At 35.4% G+C, this 26,663-nt stretch overlaps 1 protein-coding gene across 3 annotated transcripts in view; it reads left to right on the top strand.

Moving 5' to 3' along the window:
- LOC136027082 (inositol 1,4,5-trisphosphate receptor-like) overlaps positions 1-13,871 on the top strand; it is a 156,396-nt gene extending 142,525 nt beyond the window's left edge. For 2 of the 3 annotated variants that reach the window (XM_065704023.1, XM_065704024.1), the window contains 3 exons: positions 6,766-6,877; positions 9,784-9,860; positions 13,577-13,871. In XM_065704023.1, the coding sequence (XP_065560095.1) occupies positions 6,766-6,877; positions 9,784-9,860; positions 13,577-13,847 (460 nt within the window). In that variant the 3' untranslated portion in view covers positions 13,848-13,871. Of the gene's footprint in view, positions 1-6,765; positions 6,878-9,783; positions 9,861-13,576 lie in introns of those variants that run through there. The other variant, XR_010617490.1, reaches the window with a different exon arrangement.
- The last annotated feature ends 12,792 nt before the right edge of the window (positions 13,872-26,663 follow it).

Here is a 26,663-nt window from a genome sequence, read left to right on the forward strand (position 1 = left end):
ACACTGGAAACAAATAATAGGTACACCAAATAGCAAAATTTGCAAACCCCTCACTGCCAAAGATGATTATGAGCTAACAGCCGACCTTTCCTTACAAGTCCCTTACATGTCTCACAATTGGTATCGGCCTATTTTTGGTTTTAGTGTGTACCCTACTACTTTAGTTTTCAACCCCTTGAAACTTTCAAACTAGTATATCTCATGAAGGAGTTTTTGTACCAAAAAATCGACGACATATATTTTGATCAGTTCATCAAGAGCTATCGATTGCCGTCGAAAAAAATATTTTATCTGTCTTAGTTCAAAAGTTGATTTTTTTGCTGTAGACCAACTTTCTAACGTCACCACTTAGAAAGGAGCAAAGGATAAGCTCCAATTTCTTTAGCAATGACACAACTTTTAAAGTTTAAGAGGTACATTCAGTCTTCATTCAGTCTTTGACCTATATGGATGAAAACCAGTTTATATTGGTTGGTTAACTTACTGAGGATTATTGTTTGGATATTTATTTCATTGCGCAACTATTGAAATTGTGTACAATGCTATATAGTGCTGTGAACAATTTGCTTTTGATAATTGGATAATTAAAATCGTGTACGCAACTATTTAAGTTGTGTAACGTGCTGTGAACAATTTGCTTTGAATAATTGGATTTTGGATAATTAAAACTGTGTACGCAACTTCTGAATATATATCTTGTGAGTATTGCTACCTGATTTGCTATTGCTTTTACTGACAACTATTGTGGCCCCGCCCACGAATTTTGATGAAATTTGATCATTTCACCGGATGATGCCAGGTGAAAGACTTGTCTTGAATCCCGTGTTGAATTTCATTTCACGGGCTAGAAATGCAGGTTGTTCAGCTGATAATATTGTAAAAATTGCTTGCGATTTTTTCAAAGGAGATATGTTAATTGAAGCAAAGAAGATTTTGTGGGCTGACGCCTCTATTACTAGGGTAACTGAGCGCCCCAAAGTGACTGATAATGTAAGTGATATGGTTCGAGCCTTTGATCTTTGTGATGAGAAAAAGATCAGCCTACCTCAGTATCTGATTTTCGAGCCAGATCAGGTCCCATGTGTGCCAGGGGAGAAAACAGCTACGTTTACTCGAAAGGTTAATGAACTCTACGTGGAATTTAAAAGCTTCGCTGAGCACCATAAAGCAAGGTCAGTCGTGCAAACTATTCCTGATATGAAACCTCCCCCACCCGCAAAACCGTCCTATTCAGTTATTGTGAAAAATCCACCAAAAAACTTGAATAATCCTGACGCTCGAAAAGATTTCCTGGATAAAGCTTGTGGGGGTGTCAGTTCAAGCATAGTTGTTTTGAGGCCTAGGAGGGATGCATGGCAAGTAGTTTTGTCGGACAAGGGTGCCGCCAATACTTTGGCAGATGCATTAAGCAAAGCAGACCAATCCATTAATGCTAAAGTGAAGAGTCCTTCCTTTTTCGGTATAGTACGCCGAGTGCCTGACGGAACATCTAAAAGTGACCTATGCGATCTCGCTAATAACTGTATAGAAGTTGTTCAGTTAGGAAGTACGAGGTCTTTTCGATTAAAGTTTGAGTCACGTGACCACCTAAACTATGCCACTGAGAATCCCCTTGTTATTGGTTACGAGCGTCTACCTATAACTGAGTACAAGTTTTTGCCTACCCAGTGCTACAAATGCCAGTGCTACGGCCATACTGCAAATAACTGTAAAGCTTCCCCGAGATGCTCTAAATGCGCTGGTGACCACCAGAACTCCAAAGAAAACCCGTGTCAACTTGTCATGAAATGTGCTCTCTGTGGCTCCTCCGACCACCCCTGTTATTCGTATAAATGTCCAGAAGCACAGAAACTATTGCTTAAGAAATGAACAGTCAAACAAACACAAGTACAAGTACTTTACAAGATTTTACGTTTCTTAATAATTTGTCACTGTGCAATAATGTTGTTTTTAATTATTACGATGACCAAAATAATCTGTCCACCAACACCTTAGCTAGCCCCGATAGCCCTTTAAACCAAATTAACTGTAAATATCTCGACACTTTTGATTTTGTGAAAAATGTGAAACCTAAGCTAATGGAAGAGACCAAACTTAATGTAATTTGCTTTAATATCAGAAGCATACGGGATAAGTGGGCTAATCTTAAAGATTTAATTTTAACAAATGGTTACTGCCCTTTCGACGTAATTGGAATAACGGAGACGTGGCTTTCAGAAATTGATGATACTAATGAATTTTTACATCCCTGGCTTTCTAGCTATTCATATTGAATGAAAATTAACCAAGTCCTCTGGTGGCATTTCTCTTTACATCCGATCAAGTCTAAAATTCACCAGACTATTAGATTGTGAATTCTTGTTCTCGCAACCTATAAATAATAGATGCATTTATTCAATAATCGTCGACATAAGTGTAGACGAGAATTCTTTTATTTTTTCGTTATTTTATAAACCACCCTCATTTCCGACACCTTTCTTTTGTAATCAGTTTGATGATTTTTCTAGTTTTATTAATTTACCACAAAAGAAGGCAATAGTTTTTGGGGACTTCAATTGTAATTTATTAAATGTTAGCAATAACAATGATAGTGATACCTTCTTTGAAACATTTACCTCAAGTGATGATCCCAAGAGTTGATCCCATGAGGTCTACCGCTACTTTAATTGATAACATTTTTGTATCCACTTCCCTGGGAAACCACCTGTCCTCCAAAATAATATTTTCTGACCTGTCAGATCACTTTCCAATCTATCTTTCCTTACCCTCCCTATCAGCTACTCAACCCCGTAGAGCTAATACCCCTACGTCTAATAGAATATATAATACTGTGAATATGAACCGGTTCACGGATTGTTTGGAATCCTTCGACTGGTCCAAGACTTTGGATTGTCAGGATGTTAATTCAGCCACAAGTAGTTTTACACAGGGATTGAGTGATCTTATTAGTTCAACCTTTCCAGTTCGTAAATCAAACCGAAAAACTACCCATATACGCCCCTGGATGTCAAATAGCCTGATAATCTCTTCATACCGAAAAAATGACTTATATAAGTTAGCTTGCAAAACCAGTAGTGTTATTGACCTGACTAATTATAAAAAATACAAAAACATATATACCAAACTCATCCGGGAAGCAAAGAAAAATTATTATTATTCAAAAATCTCTCACTGCAAAGGGAACTTGCAAAAAATTTGGTCTACAATAAATGAAATCCTTTCAAAAAAACGGAATTCAAGATCTGTTCCTATTAACCTTAGGGACATCAGTGGCAGATTAATTGACCCAATTTTAGTACCAGATGCTTTTAATAATTATTTCACTAATATTCCAAATGCTAACTCCTGTTCCTTCTCACAGTCAGTACACCCTAGCAAGAATCCCAGATCCATGTTTTTCTCTCCAACTGATCGCAAAGAGGTGCTTCAAGTTATCGAATCTCTCTCTAATAGTAGTACACCTGACTTCTTTGGCATAAATAATAAGCTTCTTAGGACCGTATCTTCCTATATTTGTGAACCCATTGTGCACATAGCAAACCTGTCTATGACCAATGGAGTCTTCCCAGAAATATTTAAATCAGCAATTGTTATCCCGATTCATAAAAAAGGCGATCCGTCTGAGATAAGCAATTATCGTCCAATCTCACTTCTCCCAGTTATATCTAAGGTGCTCGAGAGAATTATATTCCGACGTCTTTCTCCCTTTGTATTTGGGAATCATTCATTAGATTCGTTGATTTCTCCTCATCAATATGGCTTCCGTGCCAAATTTTCAACTGCTCATGCACTAATAGACGCCACACAGTATATACGTTCCCAACTTGACCTTAAAAATACTGTATTGGGCTTATTTCTGGATTTTTCAAAGGCCTTTGACATGGTTGATCACAGTGTTTTATTAAGTAAACTCAATAACCTAGGGATTCGCGGAGTTCCTTTCTCATGGTTTGGCTCTTATCTCTCTGGTAGAGTACAGAGTGTGAGACTGGGCGGGGTGACTTCACATCCCCTACCTGTCCGGAGGGGCGTCCCACAGGGCTCTGTTCTTGGTCCAATACTTTTTCTCCTTTATATTAATGATTTGATTACGGACCTGGGCCCATCAGTGCATCCAGTACTTTTTGCTGACGAGAGCAACTTTTTCATCACCGGTCCTAATTTACCATCCGTCATCACCTCTACCCAAACCCTTCTGAATAGAGTACAGGAGTGGTGTCTCGTTAACTGCATGACCATTAACAGCAAGAAAAGTCAGGTGGTATTATTTTAAACCCCTTACAAAAAAAATGAAGTTCAGCCAGCACTTGGCCTAAAATATTCTACCAATCTCCTCCCGCAGGTCGAAGTTGCCAAGTTTCTTGGTGTCCACATAGACTCCTGCCTATCATTTGCAACACATGTGTCCTATATCAGAGCCATAATTTTGCGACAGGTAAGTATAATTAATCCTGTGAATTATTTTCTTCCTCCCGATATCCTTGTCACCCTTTATTATTCTTTTATTTACCCATATATCTCATACTGCGGATCTGTATGGGGCAATACTTATCCTTCAGTTACCAATAAATTAAAATCTGCTCAAAACCGTGCCGTCAAAGCAGTTTTTCGGTTGCCACGACTATATCCCACCAAGGACTTGTACTCCGATTTTGGTATTATCCCTTTTGAACAAATCATCAAAAAGTTAAATCTATCCCTTGCATACTCCGCTTACCATAAAAATCTTATTAACATAAAAATCCCCACTTATTAACTTATTTTAATAGTAATAATTCTGAAGGCCACTGTCTCCGTTCATCCAACCGTTCCTTCATTGTCCCCAGGTGTATCTCTAGTTCTGCCTAGCGATCCCCAATTTATAAATCTATAATTCAATGGAATGTAATACCCTCCAGTGTCGAGCTATCCACAAGTTTTCGGACGCTATATAACAATGTACTAAAATCTTGATATTATATTTCTCTAAATGTTTGTTCAATTTGCTTCCCTTGTTTTCTCTTTTCTTTTCTTTTTTTTTCTTCTCTCTCTTTTTCATTTACAATTTTTTGTTGTTTTGGTCCTTAACAAGTTCGCTTCTAGGTTCTTTATCATTATTGTTGTTATGTGTTTTCTTTTCTTTTTGAATAAATAATAAATTGAATAATAATTGAACATCTGATAACATTTCTCTACCTCAATCCCAAGTCCGAAAAAAACAAATGATAAACCCAGCCGAAATCACGGCAGCACTTTCGGACCCGTGGGAAAATGCCGCTTTTTTGCTTCTGTAAATTTTTCTATTTATCACTGAAAGAAAATATGTTGGCTGTGGGGCCGGGTAACTGCCGCATATACTTAACACTTATAGATTTTAGTCCATCTTCAATTTGAAAGTGGTGTCTGCCTGCTTGCGTGCTAGAACGGAGCTTTCCACTCGAAAGCAGAAACATGGTTTGATGAAACGAAAGCTTCGCTGCACAACTTCAGATACTCTTCTCTGACATAGGCTACATAACTCCAATTCACTTCGCACACCATAGGCTCTGGCTCGTGGACAAGCAAAAACCATCCTTTTTGGCCCCAGGCAAGAGTTCTTTGGAGCTTTCAAAAATGTAATGCCATATTCATCAATCCGGCCTGAGGTCCACACTTTCCGTAAAAACCGCACAGGTTAGACCCTTGCCAGTTTCCAGGAATAAGCCGACATCGGTGGCATAGAATGTGTTGCTCTCGCAACACAATGGTATATTTTACTTTAATCTTATATCTAAACTATATCTTATATTAAAGAATAATTTGTTTTCATCCTTGTGAATGCGCAAATTTATGAGTAATTCAAGTACTAAATGTAAAAAATAATGAAACAAACGCTAAATCAGTATCAGATTGGTTGCTGAACGGGACATATTTAGCAAAAACATGTATAGGAAACAAAAGTTGTAGTTGTTCTATACAAATTGTACAAAATCACAAGTCTGAAAATTCTCTAAGACAATAGGTTTTTTCCCTTCTTTTTCTGTGGGAAAACAGATTTGATATTTTCTTGCCTTTTTTCTCTTTTTCTGAGTTTTGTTTCGTTCTGTAATATTATTAATTGCCAATTTTGTTGCAATAGTAGTAAAAAAATGAATATTTATAATTCACATTGTTGGGAACATTTTCTGAAATCTTCTCAACCGGAGAGCATTCACTCTCATTCAAGTTGAAAGCTAATAAAAATGATAAAAAATTGAAAGCTCGTAAAAAAGGCTCAAATTTTTACGATGCTACTTCATCGATTTTTTTTTTATGCCTAAAAAGAATAGATTCTTGCTACCCCCCATTGGTGCTACTGAGCCCCATCATCTATTATCTCTGAAAAAGTCATCTGAACATTGAACAGCCCTTAGTGACACCTCTCAAAAATGTCTTGCCTTCTTTTTTGTTTTATGATTCGCTCACCGTATTGATTTTAGTTGAAGGTAAAAAAAAAAGACTTCTTACAAATTATGAACTATCAAAATACTTGAAATGTATTCCATTATGGTTTGATCGGCTATTTTGTATTATTGTTAAATTTAAATTCAGCTCTGACCAAGCTCCTAACTATTTTCAGAAATAAATTTTATGAATTCATAATTTTAAGCCACTTCTTGATGCAACATACGCCCCTCCCACCTCCACTCACAATATTTGCTAACCCACCTTCTCTTAAAGGTTTGACTTGTTTCCACTGATAATCTTACTCATATTTAAAATCGTATTGATTCTATATATTATTGTTTACTGAACTTATTTATACAGGTCGATTGCCTTTACAGTGTGTTTGGAAGTTCGAGAAGATGAACTTCGCAACAAGCTCTTGTTTTATCTTATTGGAATGATTTCGAAATTGAAATCTAAATTTACAAAAGAGGTCAGTTGCATTTCCTATCAACGTTTTAATAGCCTTATAATCAGGAATTTACATTGTATAGTGTATGTACATTGTATGTATGTGTGTGTGTGTCCACAATAAGAGAGGCACATTTACTCCCACCGTTTACCCGTGCCAAACTAACCAAACACTTGGCAAACTATAGGTCTATCACTATCTTAGCTCTATGACTATCTACCTTTGGTTCTACTGCCCTAGGAATGACGCATGGACTGATAATAGATAGACATATCTATTAACAAATGAACTAACATCATTTTTATACAATCCTGATAAAGGGAGGGGGAGGATTAATGCCAGGTTTGCTTCTCACTCAGTTGGACTGTCTATCTTGGCTTTTTCTACAATTAGACGTGACTTGATGCCCACAACTATTCCATTTTGATTCAAACTTTTTGGGATGGTGTAAAGAGGGAACCTTTGAATAGATTGGGATGGAGGAGCAGCTTGCGTGGCTATGTTTACCTCTGGCGGCGTGTTGCTGCACTGAGTTGCTTGTAGTAGTAGTATGGAGGAAATGGAAATACAGAAATAAATTAGCTACAATTAGATTAGTTAGCTACAATTAGAGAGGTTAGCGGCACCTAAAGTAAAAGTTCGTAAAGGGATGGTGCAAAAATGGCCCGAAAATCATTCGCTGGTAGCCGCTTGTCATCGAGCAAAGTTCTGGTTTTCGGTATGGAAAGACTGTGGGCGCCCAAGATCTGGTATCATTAATAGCATCAGACTGATTACGAAGCGTAGATTCTCGAAGGAGCTCTCCCTCCACCGCAAATCTCTCGTTGATAGCTATTCCGCCCGTGCAAAACAGGATCGAAATTTTCTTTTCAAGTCTGTATCTTTGGCAAAGCCTAGCCTTCTGTTGTCGCCGTCTGAAATCCCTGTCGAAAACTGGTATTCTTATTATGCGAGTGAATTTTCTGCTCCTAACCCCCAGCTTAAAGACATGTACGAGAGAGAATTGGATGAGTTCCTTGATAAGCTTCCGCACGGTGATTTTGTTGTCAGTTTAGAGTCGGCTATTCAAGCAATTCGTCGGTTGAAAAATAAGTCTTCTTGCGGAATTGACCGTGTTAGCACTATCCATATTAAACATGGTGGTTCGGTTCTCGCTATGCATCTTTCGCTTTTTATGCAGATGATATTCACGCAAGGTGCTGTTCCCTCCTCCTTCTGCGTAGGGGATCTTACGCCCATTCCGAAGAAAGGGAAAAATGACATCAAATGCTCGTCTTTCCGCCCCATTACAGTCGCCACATCTTTATGTAAACTATTCGAGCTTCTATTCATTAATGAACTGAAAACTAAATGCTACACCCCGCCACGTCAATTCGGTTTTAAGCGCCGCACTGGTTGTGCCGATGCCTTGAGGGCTGTAGTGAGTGTGCTACTCGATGCGGATTTTTCTGGAGAGAGCATAGCCTTAGCTAGTCATGACATCAGCCGTGCATTCGATTCACTCATACACGCTGCAATGTTATTAAAAGTTTCACAACGAGGTCTGAATCCCTGCATAGTTCGATCCCTACGTGATATGTACTCGAGGCTGTCCATTCGCCCAAAGCTTCCTCCCGACAAAAATTTGCCTCCCCGGCCTCATGAAAAATTTATCCACGTTTTGAAAGGTGCCCGCCAGGGAGCTGTCTCCTCCCCTTATTTGTTCAATAATTATGTTCTTCAAGCACAAGATAAATGCCCAACCTCATGCATTCTTTCCTCTATAGACACCTCCTTAGTATGCTACGCCGACGACGTCCTGAACTTAAGTAGAACATTGCAAAAAGCTTCTGACATTTTTGAAACGCTTAAAACCGAATATCTAAAACTTGGCCTCAGTTTTAACGCTGAGAAAACCGAGATAGTTTTCTTCAATTGGCAAAAAACACCACACGTGCCTTCACTGCTTTTTGGTGAAAATCTCGTGAATACTGCTGACCACATAAATTACCTCGGAGTCCCTATTGGCTCGTCTCTAAGGCATACACGTCTTCTACTGATCAAACACCTCAATCGACGAATCTCCGGCTCGTATGCTTCCATAGTCTCTGCTAAATTCCGTTTTAGCCACCCCCTCCTTGCCAGCCTGTACAACGCTACTGTTTTACCTCATATTCTGTACAAAATGGCACCATTTTGGAAACTATTCTTGATGGCTGAACTGTCTAAATTCCTTTTAGCGCTTTTCTTCCGTTTTGCTATATACCTCCTACGTTTTCCTCCCTGGTATAGAAACTCAATCCTCATTAAAAAGTATCACATAACTGACCCTCATGTTGCAGTTGAAAATTTAATCAAAAGACACAATATTAAAATAGTTTATCACGATTGGTATAATCTCCTTTTACAATAGATCTGTTTTCGTTTTATTCATTTTAGTGCTATTTTGTTTGCCCTTTTATTAGTTGAGTCTCTTTCTAGTTATGTCTCTTCTGATATGTTCTTATATTTATATGTTCGTGCTCCGTCTTTTTCATTTCGTATGATTGACGGGTTTTCAAATAAATAAATAAATAAAACTATTTATAATTATCTATAGTTGTAAATAAATGTTTTAAATAATATGAAATGTTAATTAATTGCATGTCTAGCTTTTTACCAAGCTCTAATGTTGAATATTCTATTTCTATGTTCTATTTTCAATTTTATTCTATTTTCACCATCATCGGATACTCTTTTTGGTAACAAGAGCTGCTTAGAATATGTTATCCCAATAAGCCCCTAACTTCGACAAATAATAAGAGGGTTAGTCGTTGTAATCTTGATCGAGTTCGCTACTGTTTCGAAAAAAGAACTTTCTGATTAGAAAGTTCAATTAAAAGCAAAAAAAAAGTCTTGCGAAAGTTCTGATTAACCGTGGACTTTTTAACTTTTTCCTTATCTTTCAGGTATCAGAAGAGACGGATGATAATGAGAAATGCTCAATTTGTCTTTGTGATTTTGAAGAAGAAGAAGAAGATGTTAGGTATGTTATTTTCTTTCTAAGATTGTTATTAATATGGTTGTATTTCATTTCTGCCTTTTCAAACACTTCTATGCCTTGCTCTGAAATTGTTTCTTATTTTTTGTATTTGCTTTGAATCGACAAACGCTTGTGCTTTGGTTTTTTGTTTGGGTCTGCAATTAAGGAAAAAGATTTGATTTCAAACGCTTAACTTTCAACTCTTCATATATGCGAGGGGTGGGAAAAGCATTTGTTTTTGACTAACCAAGTTCTCCTAAGCGTCTTATTAGACAATTGAGACGCAGGAATAGGATTGAACTAATTGACCGTGCATGGCTGAGCAATCTGATCAATCGGCTAAATGGAGGGAATTTGGATTTAGGTAATGAGCTGAAATTTTTAATAAAATGTGTAAATATTTCTACTTGCGGAAAAATGTTTAGTTTCTGTTTTTTTTGTTTTTTTTTTTTTTTGTTTTTTTTTAATTGAAAGAAGCTTTCTCGAATGAGAGTTCTAATGCTGAATTAGGCGTAAAATGAGATATTTGTCTAGAATCCACTGTTTTGTGTTATGCATGGAAGGCAAAAGCAGAATCAAAATTTTAGTTAAAACACAACTTCATAGTCACCTTTTCTGACAATAGATCAATAAACCCGAAAGTACTGATTGTGGTTTAGCATTCAATGCGTTTGATGACTCAGTCTGGTCATTTTATTCTACACGATGCTGCAATTTTTATTCATCTCAACAAAGGTTTGGGATCTCTTAGAGGAGCTGACGGAATAAACAGTATATTGATAGGAAGCTTGCAATTAGTTGGGTTGCGGGTGCAGTTTTTTTTAGCTCCGTTTTCTTAACCTTATTCAGTCTAAATCTTCTCATGTTTTGTCTTGCAAAATAGATTTTAAAAATATTAATATGCCATTGAAATTGTGAATGGAATTATATTTGTTATTTGTCTTCAAATTAGACAAATCATTTGAATACTAAACCATAGACAACATTTGTTTTTGCAAACACCCTTTCTTTTTTCTTCAATGTCGCCAGAAAAGATTTCCTAACACGCATGAAGCAGGGAAAACTGACTTAGTAGCTCCTCATTTCTAATACCTCGGTTGATTGACCGGATCGTGTGTGCACTGTCTTTTGTATTTTATTTGATATCTTTTCACATAGTACATCTACGGCCTCCAGTCAACTTTTTAGGGCTATAGTGTCAAGGTCACCCTTCTAATATTTGGTCTTTTTTATAATTTTTATGGCACTTGGTATTAACCAAGTAACATATAGAGATCGCAAATTCTGTCGGTCTGTCCCGGTTTTGCTACTTTAGGCACTTCCAGGTAAGCTAGGACGATGAAATTTGTCTGGTGTATCAGGGCCCGGACCATAGTAAATTAGAAATAGTTTTTTTCCAGATTTGACCGTCAGGGGGGGGAGTGGGGGCCAGTTAATTCGGAAAAAATAGAAAAAATGAAGTATTTTTAACTTACGAACGGGTGATGGGATCTTAATGAAATTTGATATTTGGAAGGATATCGTGTCTTAGAGTTCATATTTCAAATCCCGACCAGATCCGATTACATTGGGGGGAGTTGGAGGTAGGGGAACCTAAAATCTTGGAAAACGCTTAGAGTGGAGGGATCGGGATGAAACTTGGTGGGAAAAATAAGCACAAGTCCTAGATATGTGACTGACATAATCGGACCGGATCCGCTCTCTTTGGTGGAGTTGGGGGGGGGATAATTCGGAAAAATTAGAAATAATGAGGTATTTGTAACTTACGAACTGGTGATCAGATCTTAATGAAATTTTACATCTAGAAGGATCTTGTCCCTTAGAACTCTCATTTTAATATCCTGACCAGATCCGGTGACATTGAAGGGAGTTGGGGGGGGGGGGTCGGAATTCATGGAAAACGTGAAAATCGATGTATCTTACGAATGGGTCATCGGATCCTAATGAAACTTGATATATAAAAGAATCTTATGTCTCAGATGCTCCATTTTCAGTTCGAATCAGATCTGGGGACATAAAGGGTTGGAAGGGGGAAAAGAAATCTTGGAACCCGGAAATCTTGGAAAACACTTAGAGTGGAGAGATCGGGATGAAACTTGATGGGAAGAATAAGTACAAGTTATAGATATGAGATTGACATAATTGGTACGGATCCGTTCTCTTTGGGGGAGCTGGAGTTTTTTTAATTTGGAAAAATTAGAAAAATCGAGGTATTTTCAACTTAAGAACGGGTGATTGGATCTTAAGGAAATTTGATATTTAGAAGAAACTCTATGTCTTAGAGCTCTTATTTCAAATCTCGACCAGATCTGTTGACATTGGGGGGAGTTGGAGGTGGGAGTCGGAAATCTTTGAAAACGCTTATAAATGTCTTAGATACGTGATTGACGTAACCGGACTGGATCCGCTCTCTTTGGGGGAGTTAGGTGGTGGGGTTCAGTGCTTTGGCGATTTTGGTGCTTCTGACGTGCTAGCACGATGAAAATTGGTAGGCGTGCCAGGGAGCTGTATAAATTGACCTGATAAAGTCGTTTTCTCCGATTCGACCATCTGGGGGGCTGAAGGGAGAGGAAAAATTAGAAAAATTGAGGTATTTTTATCTTACGAGTGGGTGATCGGACCTTAATGAATTTTGATATTTAGAAGGACCTCTTAACTCAGAGCTCTTATTTTAAATTTCGACCGGCATAAAGCCTCTGATTTTTCTTTTAAAGCAATCTGCTGATTCTTAGAATTTTCCTAGAGCTCATACCGTATGAGCTCTTGGCTCTTCCGACCTCGTCACAAGTGCCATATGAGCTTTTAGCTCTTGTTTCAAGATCTTTTTTACTTGTGTTAATAATTTTTTACTGAGAAAGCTGGTTATGGTTAAATGTATATTGGCTTGTTTTGTGGCTGTTGTTTTTACGGTGTTTTTTTTTTTTTTTTTTTTTTTTGTTGTTTTTGTTTTTACTGAGGAGATTGTATATTGATTACATATTATAATACCGTTGAAGATTTGAAGGGAATTAAAATTTCTAGTATCTGTTTGTAGTAAAAAAAAAAGAAGAAAGAATTTATGTTACAGTGGAGAACCGATTTCTTCCATTCTTTGCGGCAAAAAGAGCTAAAATCCTGTGGAGTATGGAGTTTGAAATCTGAAACGGAAAATCGGTTAAGCTATGTATACATAGTCTTCCAATCTCAGATTCAATACTAAAACCTGGTGTCCGAATAACCTATTCGCCCCTAATATTTACCCTATATTTTAAACGATGGGTTAATATTTAGAACTTTTTTTTCAGAATTAATAACAATAACCAAGTATTAGGGTGAGGTCGGTGGGTTTTCTTTTTGGGGAGGGGGCGTGTGCACAAAGCTTAAAAAATCATTTTAGGGCTCAATTTTCCATCGTTGTTCCAACTTCCTTTTCCATTGCGAAATATAAGAAAATATGGTGTAATCTCTTCTTCTTTTCTACCTCTTCTTTTCTGAGCAGTTTGTATACTTATTTAATATATCCTCTGTAAAAAAAAAAAAAAAAAAAAAAAAAAAAAAAACAATCCTTTGCAATATTTTATTGCATAGATTAGCTCTTGTTATTGCTGTGTACAAGCCTTGATGCAGACTTAATAAAAGAATAAAAGATCTGCTTCTTTCTTAAATGCCTTTTTTTTGAAGTGACAGTAACTATTTTTGTTGAAGTAAATTGCTAATATAAGTGCTACTCTTTTTTCCAGACGATTGCCATGTATGCATCGTTATCATATTCCCTGTATTGATCAGTGGCTGTCAATCAGCAGGCAATGTCCCATATGCCGTGTCGATGTTGAAATGGAGCCAACCTTTGAATCTCGACTAGAATCGACATTCCGCCCTAGTACAATTAATACAATTAACGCCCTAGGCGTTAATTGTAATCTTGTGCTTTTGATATGTTTTTTATATTTTTTCTTGACCTTGGTCGACCTTGGTCTTGGTTACTTGTATTATTTGTATTTTTTAAGTTGAATTCAATATATTCCTATTCCTATATTGTGTTTTCGTAAAGCTTATATTCTAAAATTTGAGCCGCCTGTATCTTTTTATTTTCCTTTGTTTAGAAGCGACAAAAAGGTGTGTATGGTATTGTATTCTTTAAAAATTGTTCGTTTTATTTCTAAGAAAAAAAAAGTATTTGCTTGATTGATTTGTGAAATGTATTATTTAGCCCTGGTAAACAATTGAAGATATATTAGCTACCTTGCTTTGCGCTACCCTTAAACATTAGTAAATATAACGTTATTAAGAATAAAAATAGAGAGAAAACATAGTATCTGTAATTAGGTTATCCGTGGGCAAAACAGTCGCCACATAAAAATAATGTCGGGCAAACATAATTTCAAGATATTATCAAAGCATCTTAGGCTGCCTCCACAACAACTAAAATTATGCATAAATAAAGTTTAGGACCAACGAAATTTTATTGTAAAATGAAACCAAACAGATTGGCAGGGTTGATGGTAGGTGGCCTCCATGATAAATAAAATTGAGGATAAATAAAATCCGGGACAGTAAAACTTTATAAAACAAAATAAAAAATAAAAGCATTTCGGATTTTGATTTGGTCATGAAACGATCCAAAACCAAAGAGTCACCACAGAAAAATAGTTTGGACAAAACGTGGTTTCAAGCTATCATCAAAGAATGCTAGGTTAACTTAGTCAGAAGCATCAATTCCTGCATTTCATAAAACAAACAATGTAAGAAATTTGAGCATTGAGAATGGTGGTGTAGGAGTGCTTTTGAGACTCGGTGGGAACGTACTCATGGAGATATAATCTGGCTCCAAGTTTGTTGTACTTTATAAAAAAAAAATTAAATTATTGTCTGTGTAAAAAAAAATTTGCGCAATAAAGAAGTGCCTTTTCGTAAACTAAGGAGGTATGGCTGTGTAATTAATTATCGCACTTAATCATCGCATTTGTAATTTAGAGACATAGAGGAATAAATATTAAAATAACTACATTATAATGCTATTCTTCTACAAATATAACATAGTGTTTGCTTACCAAATTTTCTTTGTTTTGCCATTAATAATTTTTTGAAGGCCAATTTCCATATGAACATGTAGCGCTAATGAAGGGCTTTGACACTAAAACATCAAAAATTAATTTGATTTTAACAAACAATTATTAGGCTTTACAATTATTCCATATGACGGCCTCGTATACTGTATTTGTTTCGAAGCTATAAGAAGAATATAATTTTTCTTAATTTCTTGCTACTAGATTTTTTGTTCGATCTGGGAATTTGTCCAAACAGCCTATTTCTCTACTTCTTAAACTATGTGTCCACAAAAGATACTTTGAGTTCCCTTGGAATAATTTAGAAAAGTTTGGGGTACAGTTTAGACTACTTTCTCAGCCTAGAGTGTCGTTGCCCCTTGGAAGATCACTATCCCATAGCCATAGATATAGTTTTTTCCAGTTCTTCCACATTGTTCCTACCAGATTTTAAACCGGTCTGTTTAAAAAGTCTAAAAATTCCGATATCAGACTAAAGAAAATCTGACAATATTCTGTCGCGTAGAAATCTTTTTTTTTTTACGTGAAAAGATTTTACATTGTCTGTTCTACGGCTCCTTCTCCCTCAATTCTGACATGTATATCTTTACCATTTAAAAAAAAATCGTACCTCTCTTTATTCTTTTTCATTTCATTTATTTTTATAAATTCATGTAAATCTTTTTTTTTCTCAAGTACAATACCAACTTTCATAATTTTTTTCTTTTTTAACTGTACTTTATTAACTACACTGAACGCAGTCTTCTCCTGTCGTTTTGGCTTTAATTCGAGTAGCTTTAAGAGTGTAGTATCGACTTCTAAATTATGGGACACATGTCTCTTCCTTTTCATGCCAGACTTGGCCTGCATAATTGAGGTAAGGGTCACACTTTGAGTGAGTTTCTAGGATCTATTTTAATATCTTTCAAGGTTGAAAAGAACCAATCCACAACAACGCTTGAAAATGGTAAGGTCAAAAGGTACTGGACAATGCCTACTATGTTAGAGAACCTCTGGTTGCCATTTGGAGTTCTTATTGAAGCCACGTGTCACCAAAAATCGCAGACATCTGTCACATTTGGAAGATCAAAAAGCAGTATATTCCGCCATTTTTCTACAATCCTTCCACATTACGACGATGTACTAAATCTCTGTAGAATCTTTTGCAGAAGACCAATTGCACCTTTGTCCAAAGCTTTCATAGGATCGAGGATTTTGCATAACGTAGACAGTTCGCAAACGAGAATGGCAACTTGATTTGCTTCACCGCCTCCACATATAACTTACGAGCACATTCAGAGATGGCTTTCATTTCACGGTATCTGCTTCTGTACTTGGACAGCAAGATATGAAAAGACTCGTGAGCTGCCAAGAGCTGCCACGTACTTAACAGTAGAAAGTAAACAGCCTGCAGTTTACCAAAGCTGTATGCATAAGCAGCAACTCCCATTTTTGGGAGTACATGAGGGGTATCCCACCTCGGACAAGATTACAAATTTCCAGAGATGTCTTTCCTTCAGAATAATCCATCTGGCTTAAAAAGGCACCAACAAATATGACAAAAATATTAGATTGAAGCTGGTTGAATGGCTTACATATTGAGTAAATAAAAAGCTTAGCCAATAAAGCGGATTACGTATAGAGCCGATCACGATTACAATGTCATACGAGTCCTATTTTCAATAGAATAAGCCTATTTTCAATTTACCGTCGGAATTGATTGTCCCTAAAGCTTTTATAAATTTAAACTTGCCTCGTTGGCCACCCAGACACAAATTCATAGTGTGTAACATTAATTTAATCGAATGTCTCTATTTCTTTCATGACGTCACAGAAAGGTCATGATCCCAAGATAATAGGATAAGGTTAAGTTTACTCCTTTTTGAACTGATTTGAAATAATTATATATTCAAAACTCTAAATAAAGATTTGATAATTAAATATGATACTACTTCTAGCAAAAAAAAATGACACATTTTGTGACACATTATGGAACCTGAGATGACACAAAAAGCACATTTTCGGAAAAAATATGACGCACTCCTTAAAACAAATTTGGCAGCCCTGACCTTAGATGGTGTTAATAATTTTTTGTATGTCGGCGCAAGGACCAGTTTCCACTCTTATGCATTGCCTGTGCTCTTTGGAAGTGACGTTAACACCCCATACAGAAACTTTTTTTTCGATTCTTAGTACTTGAGAAAAAAAAATAGTGTCACCGTGAACACCATTTCACAAATTTAATAAAATTTGGTAAGATTGGAAGCAAACTATTTTCTGGACAATACAAAATTGAAGCAAAATTATTGCAACTAATCACAACAATAAGCATGTAACTGAACTAAAATATAGGTATTTTGCTGTGATAATTAATAAAATTCAACTTTTATTTTAACATATATCCTCGTAAATTTGCTCAATAATCTTTACAGAGCTCTTAGTTGCGAGCCATGGAACTTAGTGAACTATGGTACAAACCGACATGTCGGATAAGGCTAAACGAGTATCTAAACTCGAGGTAAATATAGCTAGGAAATTGACAGTTGCTGTTTTGGCCTCAGGCGGCTTTATTTTGCAATAAGTTAAGTTTTTCTCTTTTATCTCTTCCGTATATTTCTTAAAGTAAGTGTCGTACTCTATTTTTTCGGCTCATTCTGTTGGTCTGTCGGTCTGTCCCGGTTTTGCTACTTTTGACACTTTCAGGTAAGGTAGGACGATGAAATTTGGCAGGCATATCAGGAACCAGACCAGATAAAATTAGAAATTGTCGTTTCCTCGATTTGACCATCTGGGTCAAATCGAAGGAAAAAAATGAGTTATTTTTAATTTACGAACGGGTGATTAAATCTTAATGAAACTTGATGTTTGGAAGGATATCGTGTCTCAGAGCTCTTATTTTAAATCCCCACCGGATCCGGTAACATTTTGAGGAGTTGAGGGGGGGACCTAAAATTTTGGAAAACGCTTAGAGTAGAGGGATCGGGATGAAACCTGGCGGGGAAAACAATCACAAGTCCTAGATACGTGATTGACATAACTGGAGTGGATCCGCTCTCTTTGGGGGATTTGGGGGGGGGGGGGGGTCTAATTCTGAAAAATTAGAAAAAATGAGGTATTTTTAACTTACGAAGGAGTGATCGGATCTTAATGAAATTTGATATTTGGAAGGATACTGTGTTTCAGAGCTCTAATTTTAAATTCCGACTGGATCCGGTGACATTGCGGGGAGTTGGGGGGGAGACCTAAATTCTTGGAAAACACTTAGAGTGGAGGGATCGGGATGAAACTTGGTCATTGGGGGAGGGGGGCTTGAGGGGGAAATCGAACTTGGAAAACGTGAAAATTGAGGTATCTTTATTTTACGAATGGGTGATCGGATCTTGAAACTTGATATATAAAAGGATTTTATGTCTCAGATGCTCAATTTTTAATTTGAATTGGATCCGGGTACATAGGAGGTTGGAGGGGGGGAACAGAAATCTTGGAAAACACTTAGAGCGGAGAGATTGGGATGAAACTTGATGGAAAGAATAAGCAAAAGTTATAGATACGTGATTGACATAATTGGAACGGATCCGTTCTCTTTAGGGAAGCTGAGGGTTGTTAATTTGGAAAAATTGAGGTATTTTAACTTAAGAACGGGTGACCGGATCTTAAAGAAATTTGATATTTAGAAGAAAATCATGTCTCTGAGCTCTATTTCAAATCCCGACCAGATCTATTGACATTTGAGGGAGTTGGAGGGGGAAACCGGAAATCTTGGAAAACGCTTATAAATGTCGTAGATACGTGATTGACGTAACCGGACTGGATCCGCTCTCTTTGGGAGAGTTAGGGGGTAGGGTTCAGTGCTTTGGCGAGTTTGATGCTTCTGGACGTGCTAGGGCGATGAAAATTGGTAGGTGTGTCAAAGAGCTCTGATTTTTCTTTTAAAGCAATCTATTGATTCTCAGAATTTTGCCAGAGCTCAAACCTTGTCTACCTGCATAGCGGTTATTTACTCCTAAAATAAGAAAACTGGACTTTTTTTGTTTAAAAACTTGTTAGGTCTAAATCCTCGGTATATCAGAAGCGAAGCTACGGCTAAGTAATGTTTTGATTTTTATTCTAACATAAATTAATGCCTGCACTACAAATAAGATTTGTCTTCGCTTCTTAACGAGTTTGCCTTCATTTTAACTTTCTATTTTTTCTCAGTTGCTTAAATTTGCTGTTTTAATAGGTGGGAAAGGCAGGGAATAAGGCTCATGATGAATAAGGAAGCTGTCAAGTCTTATTTAATCTGGGGAGGTATTAATCATAGAATGCTAATTGCTCATTTTATGACTAAAAAGAGCAGGGTATCAGTCGCAGTAGTATATGCCCCTGTTGAACCGACTGAGGGAGATACTAGCAACTCAGATGAATTTTACCTACAGTTACAAGAGCAGATAGACTGAGTCTCAGGTAGAAGAAATATGGTGTTTTTATTAGGAAATATTAACGCCCAGCTCGGTAAAAATATGAATATATGATATCTTACCTTAGGTAAATTCGGTGTAGGAAAAGAAAACATTAATGGTTACAGATTGCTGCAATTTTGTATGTATAATAATCTAGTTACAACCCATACAGTGTTTGACCCTAAAATAGCCATAAGTTAGCATGGTATCAATATGATGGTAAGACAGCTAATCTTATTGATTGTGTTATTGTAAACCGAAGACTGGCAGGATCGATACAAGATACTAGGGTATATAGGGTAATTTAGAAGAAATAGTCAATCTGGACTTGTCTCCGTGAAGGATAGGAATGGGGCCACAATTAATGCGAAAGAAAGAGTTAAGAGAGATGGGTAGAACTTATTAAGAATATGCTAAAGTATGGTAGGGCTACAGGAAAATATACAGAAAAAAATCGAAAAGTTTGTGATTCTTTGGATGTGAAGGAAGATTTATTTTGCGAGGAAAAATTAGTGACAGTACTAAAAGCATTAAATGATAATAAGGCCCTAGGTGTTTATAGTGCGGTAAAAGAGTTTTTAAATGTGGCGGTTGCGTGGTTGAAGATAAGTTTCTGAAGATTATGAATATGGTCTTTGAAAAGGGGGAAATACCTAGCGATTTCAGGTAAACTGATTAAATCCCTCCATAAGAACAATCATAAGATTGAGAGTGGCAAATATAGAGGCATTGGCCTGGCTTCTGTAGGAAACAAATTAGTATGATGATAATTTTTAGACTTATAGATGCTGCAGATAAAGTTTTAAGAGAGGAATATTGTCGCTTTGTAGGTGGAGCTGTCTTTTGGAATCGAAATACTATATGTTTGATTTTTTCAGACGAAAGCAGAGTCAAATTTCACTAACTAGTTTCGCTTATTACTTTTACGTTTCAACGCGGCAAAACTGACAAAAATGAGATACTTTCATAAAAACTATACAATCTTAAAACAACCAAAAGAAAACCACAGTTTTCAGTTATCACAGTTTCAGAGGGCAAAAACAGTTTTCTTTTTTATATTCCTGGGAAATCAGAGATACTAATGCACCCCTATTTGCTGAGAAATATCAATTTGTCTGCTTTTATTTGCTGATGATGATATACTTGTGGTCTAAAGGCATCAATTCGCAAAACTTTAACGGGGGGGGATGTATTTTTAAAAACCTAGGAGGGACAATTTTGTGGTTTTTATTCATATGTGTTTTCATTCAATTTTGTGGTTTTTATTCATATATAATGTGGTAATATGGTTTTTATTCAATTTTAGCGCCAGCCCATTTTTCTGGAGGAGCTTCAAACCAGTACCAGATGTGACCGGTGCAGGGTTTGCAAACTGAGACTAATAAATTATTCGCATTTCAGTAATGTATTAACTGTTTAAGCAAACTCAGTAAAAAAGATCTTCAATCCTTTTGAAACTATTTTAGGTCAGCAGTGACCACCTAGTAAACAACAATGGTCCATCGTCGTGACTTATTATTTTTACATCAGGATTTCTCATTCTTTCTATACACTACCACATTAACAATTACATATGTTTACGAGACATATATAGACTCGGTCGCACGGTATATAATTAAGAAATCCATAGTGAAACCTTGCAAATTCATGTGTTTGTTATGTCAAACGTGAATGGATTAGACAAAGCTATAGCCCCTTCAAACTGATTAAATAAAAAAACTATTTTTTTCGACTGAAAGTAAGGAGCGATATTAAAACTTAAAACGAACAGAAATTACTTCGTATATGAAAGGGGCTGCTTCCTCATCAACGCCCCGCTCTTTACGCTAAAGTTTGACTCTTTCTCTCAACTCTTCTTTTTAAAACAGTAAAAAACTTTAGCGTAAAGAGCGGGGCGTTGATGAGGAAGCAGCCCCTTTCATATACGAAGTAATTTCTGTTCGTTTTTAGTCTTAATGTCGCTCTTACTTTCAGTTGAAAAAACTTGTTTTTTTTATTTAATTTGTGAACGTTTTTGAATTAATGCATATTTTGATTTTGGCTCTCCGCAGAGGAATAATTAAAACGAAATTTGCATATTAATTTTTTTGTGGCTAAATGGCTTTCTCATGATTTTGATCGAATGATTTTCAGAAAAAATGAGCGGGAGAGGAAGCCTAGTTGCCCTCCAATTTTTTGGTTAATTAAAAAGGCAACTAGAACTTTTAATTTTTTACTAATCTTTTTATTAGTAAAAGATATACGTAACTTATAAATTAGCTTACATAAAGAACTTTTTATTCTCATGTTTTTATTACATATATGAGAGGGTTCGCTCCCTCGTCAGTACCTCTCTCTTTACACTAAATCTTAAATTTTGTCCCAATTCATTAAGAATGACCCCTGAATCCCAAAAGCCGTAGAATAAATAGTTGACATTACTAAAAATACTTTATCGTAAAGAGCGAGGTATTAGGAGGAGGTGAGCCCCCCATATGGGTAATAATTTTTGTTCGTTTTAAGTTTGAATGCTTCTCCTTACTTCCAGCTGAAAAAAACTTTTTCATATTTATTTTTTCATTGTTTTTTTTTAAATAATGCTAGTAAATCCTGCACTCCCTTCACGGAAATTTTCTTCCCCCATGACAAATTCCTCGATGGAAAGTCCACCCAGCATATCCCCCTCTTCTCAACCCCTCCCCCCAACTAAAAAATCCTCCTGAAATCGCCTGTACATTTCCCAATAACCATAACTATATGTAAGCACTGGTCAAAGTTTGTAAATTGTAGCCCCTCCCACGGGGACCGTGGGGCAGTAAGTCGTCCCCAAAGATATAGTTGTAAGGTTTTTCGTCTACGCTGAATAAAATGGCTATCTCAGAATTTTGATCCGTTGACTTTGAGAAAATAATTAGCGTGGGAGGGGGCCTAGGTGCCCTCCAATTTTTTTGGTCACTTAAAAAGGGCACTAGAAATTTTCATTTCCTTTAGAATAAGCCCTCTCGCAACATTCTAGGGCAACTAGGTTAATACGATCACCCCTGGGAAAAAAACAAACAAATAAGCACGCATCCGTGATCTGCCTTCTGGCAAAAAATACAAAATTCCACATTTTTGTAGATAGGAGCTTGAAATTTCTACAGTAGGGTTCTCTGATACGCTGAATCTGATGGTGTAGTTTTCGTTAAGATTCTATGACTCTTAGGGGGTGTTTCCCTTATTTTCTAAAATAACGCAAATTTTCTCAGGCTAGTAACTTTTGATGGGTGAGACTAAACTTGATTAAACTTATATATTTAAAATCAGCATTAGATTCTTTTGATGTAGCTATTGGTATCAAAATTCCATTTTTTAGAGTTTTGGTTACTATTGAGCCGGGTCGCTCCTTACTACAGTTCGTTACCACGAACTGTTTCATTAATTTCTCCAAAGAATATGGAATTATAAAAACACAGCGTTTAAAGAGCGAGGCAACTGTGTCTAAGGGAAAGCTTAACCCTTGTGTAATGATGAAATATTTTGGCCGAAAATCAGTTAGCTTTTTGGATATTGTATCTATCAAAGCAAACTTCTGTCTGTTCAAACTCCAATGTCTGCATAAGCTGAAAACAATTAAACAATTTTTCAGTTGAAAACATAAACAATTAAGCGAAAAATTATCTATTAGTGAAGTATACAGCCAATTAAAATCTGAACATCATTATTCATTTTCGCTTATCTACAGTAAATTACTATTTACATTATCAATAACTTTTTTATTGTAAAACAATAAATAATTATATGTTTAATAATAAAATCTTTAATACTTTTAGCAAGTAAAATGATAATAATACATTTTTTAAATAATTAAACAAATAAATAATTTAGCTATTTTAATAATTTATTATAATAATTTATGGATGGCAGCATAATTTTAACTTCCAACCATTTATTAAAAATCAAGAAGGGCCTTAAAGCTAAACTAGACGATGCGAGAGATGTTATTCTTGCCTGATCATTTTTGTTTTTACTTTAAAACTTCTATTGCGCATCGTGACGTATTTTAAAAACTGTCCAAAACTGTTGTGGCACTGCCCGTATTTCAATTTATATCGTTGAACATCTAAGTTTAGCCGAAATGAGAAACATATATTTCGATTCAGTCAATGAAATCAGTTTATTGATTTTAGATTGGCATCTTCGTTATTTCGAATGTAGCTACCAATTTTTAGGTTTCTATCTTTTAGGACTAGCTGGAGAACATGGTATTTCATACTTCGTGTTGCATTTTCATACGTAGAACCAAAACCCAATTAACAACACTTTTTAAATAAACTATTAAGTGTTAATAGTTTTGCGTTCGACAGTTTAGCAACTTAATAAAGAAAAACACTTACTTTAGAAGCCCAGGACTGTGGGGCGGTAGAAAAGACAATAAAATTTGGTGGATTATTTACTTCAAATTCTCTCTCTTTGCGATAAACCCATTGACTCGTCGAAAAAAAAAACTTCATATAACCAATAAATATCTTTAACCTAAGGTCAGATGCAGATGTAATTTCATGAATTCTCTCTATATATATATTATATATAATACTGTGAATGTCTACAAATTGGTGAATATCGATATTCATCGGTAAATATCCGAAATACCCCTTTTTCTCCTTGAATTTGGTCAGTGTTACCAGTCAACTTTTAAATTTAACGCAAGGTTGGATGATGATAAGTTAGGTTAGAACAGATTCGGTTGGGTTAGCTTAGATCAGGTTTTTAACCCGTTTCTGACATTTAGAACCAACTTTAACGCAACGTAACCTAATATAACCTGATCTAATTTAACTTTTACCATCATAGCTTGCATCGGACTGTAAAGACTGACTCGTAAAACTAATTAAATTCAAGTATTTAAAAGGGGATTTCGAACATTCACCAGTGGATTCACAATTCAATATATATATATATATATATATATATATATATATATATATATATATATATATATATATATATATATATATATATATATATATATATATATATATATATATATATATATATATATATATATATATATATATATATATATATATATATATATATATATATATATATATGTACAGATATATATATATATATATATATATATATATATATATATATATATATATATATATATATATATATATATATATGTACATAATGAAAAGTGAAAGTCGTGTTAAAAAAACGAGCGAATATTACTTCAAAAAACAGCGTCAACTTTAAAACGAAAACAGATTACAATAAACGAAAAAATAAAACGTAAAACGGACACTATCTACCACACATAATTACGATTATCCCATTCTTTAAAGCCCATGTGAGAAACTGTCGATTTTACTTTACTGAAAGCTAGAAAATATATGTATGTATATATATATACACATATATACATATATATATATATATATATATATATATATATATATATATATATATATATATATATATATATATATATATACTAGCTGTTGGGGTGGTGCTTCGTGCCACCCCAACACCTAGTTGGTGAGGGGCGCTTTGCGCCCCCTCCCAAGCCCCCCCGCGTGCGTAAGTCGTTACGCGCTATATTAGTTACGCGCCATTGTAGTTGTGTCCCTGTGTCCCACCTGTGAATATAGATAGATATATATATATATATCTATATATATAAAAATAAGTTGTCTGTCTGTGGATGGATGGATGGATGTGTCAGGTGACGTCACCTGAAAAAACTGGATCAGGTGACGTCAAAACTGAAAAAACTAAAAAAAGGCAAAAACTACAAAAAAAACTAAAAACTAATAAAAAAAATAAAAAAGCTAAAAAACTATAAAGGTAAAAACCAATAAAAAACTAAAAAAAAAACTGAAAAAACTAAAAAAAGGCAAAAACTACAAAAAAAAACTAAAAACTAATAAAAAAAGTAAAAAAGCTAAAAAACTAAAAAAACTAAAAAAACTAAAAAAAGGTAAAAAACTAAAAAAAAAATAAAAAATAAAAAAAAACTAAAAAAAAGGAAAAAACTGAAAAATAAGCTAAAATAAAGGTAAAAACCAATAAAAAACTAAAAAAAAAAGGAAAAAACTAATAAATGACGACACTCAAAGAGAAAGCGACCAGGACAAAAGGGCAAAAACTACAAAAAAAACTAAAAACTAATAAAAAAGCTAAAAAACTAAAAAAACTAAAAAAAGGCAAAAACTACAAAAAAACTAAAAACTAATAAAAAAAATAAAAAAGCTAAAAAACTAAAAAAACTAAAAAAACTAAAAAAAGGTAAAAAACTAAAAAAACTAAAAACTAAAAAAAACTAAAAAAGGTAAAAACTAAAAGAACTAAAAAAGAAAAAAATAAATGACGACACTCAAAGAGAAAGCGACCAGGACAAAAGGAATGTTCGATTAGCAATCAACAAAGCACCGGGACACAGGGAGTATAAATGACGACCAGGACACAAGTAAAAAAAAAATTAACAAAACTAAAAAGAAGGTAAAAACTACAAAAAAACTAAAAAGAAAAAAAAACTAAAAACTAATAAAAAAACTAAAAAATCTAAAAATCTAAATAAACTAAAAAAGAAAAAAAAGGAAAAAAATAAAGGAGAAAAACAAAACTAAAAAACGAATGTATATACAGACCGGTACACCGGGATACAAATGACGACCGGGACACAGGGAATATAAATGACGACCGGGACACAGGGACACAACTACAACGGGGACACCGGGGGAAACAGGGGGATATAAATGACGACCGGGACAAAAAAACTAAAAAGAAAAAAAAACTAAAAACTAATAAAAAAACTAAAAAATCTAAAAATCTAAATAAGCTAAAAAAGAAAAAAAAAGGAAAAAAATAAAGGAGAAAAACAAAACTAAAAAACGAATGTATATACAGACCGGGACACCGGGATACAAATGACGACCGGGACCCGGGACACAGGGAATATAAATGACGACCGGGACACAACTACAACGGGGACACCGGGGGAAACAGGGGGATGTAAATGACGACCGGGACACCGGGACAGGGAATGGTCGATTAGCAATCACCATCAACAAAGCTCAAGGGCAATCATTAGAATCATGAGGTATAGATCTGAATACAGATTGTTTTCCCATGGACCATTATATGTTGCATGTTCAAGAGTCGGTAAACCTGACAATCTATTTATATGCAAAGACAATGGGACAGCAAAGAATGTTGTATATTCGCAAGTTTTACGTAGTTAAAACCATATATATATATCTATCTATATTCACAGGTGGGACATAGGGACACAACTACAATGGCGCGTAACTATTATGGCGCGTAACGACTTACGCGCGCGGGGGGGCTTGGGGGGGGCGCGAAGCGCCCCC

This window comes from Artemia franciscana, chromosome 5 (assembly GCF_032884065.1).
Source record: "Artemia franciscana chromosome 5, ASM3288406v1, whole genome shotgun sequence".
NCBI lineage: Eukaryota > Metazoa > Arthropoda > Branchiopoda > Anostraca > Artemiidae > Artemia > Artemia franciscana.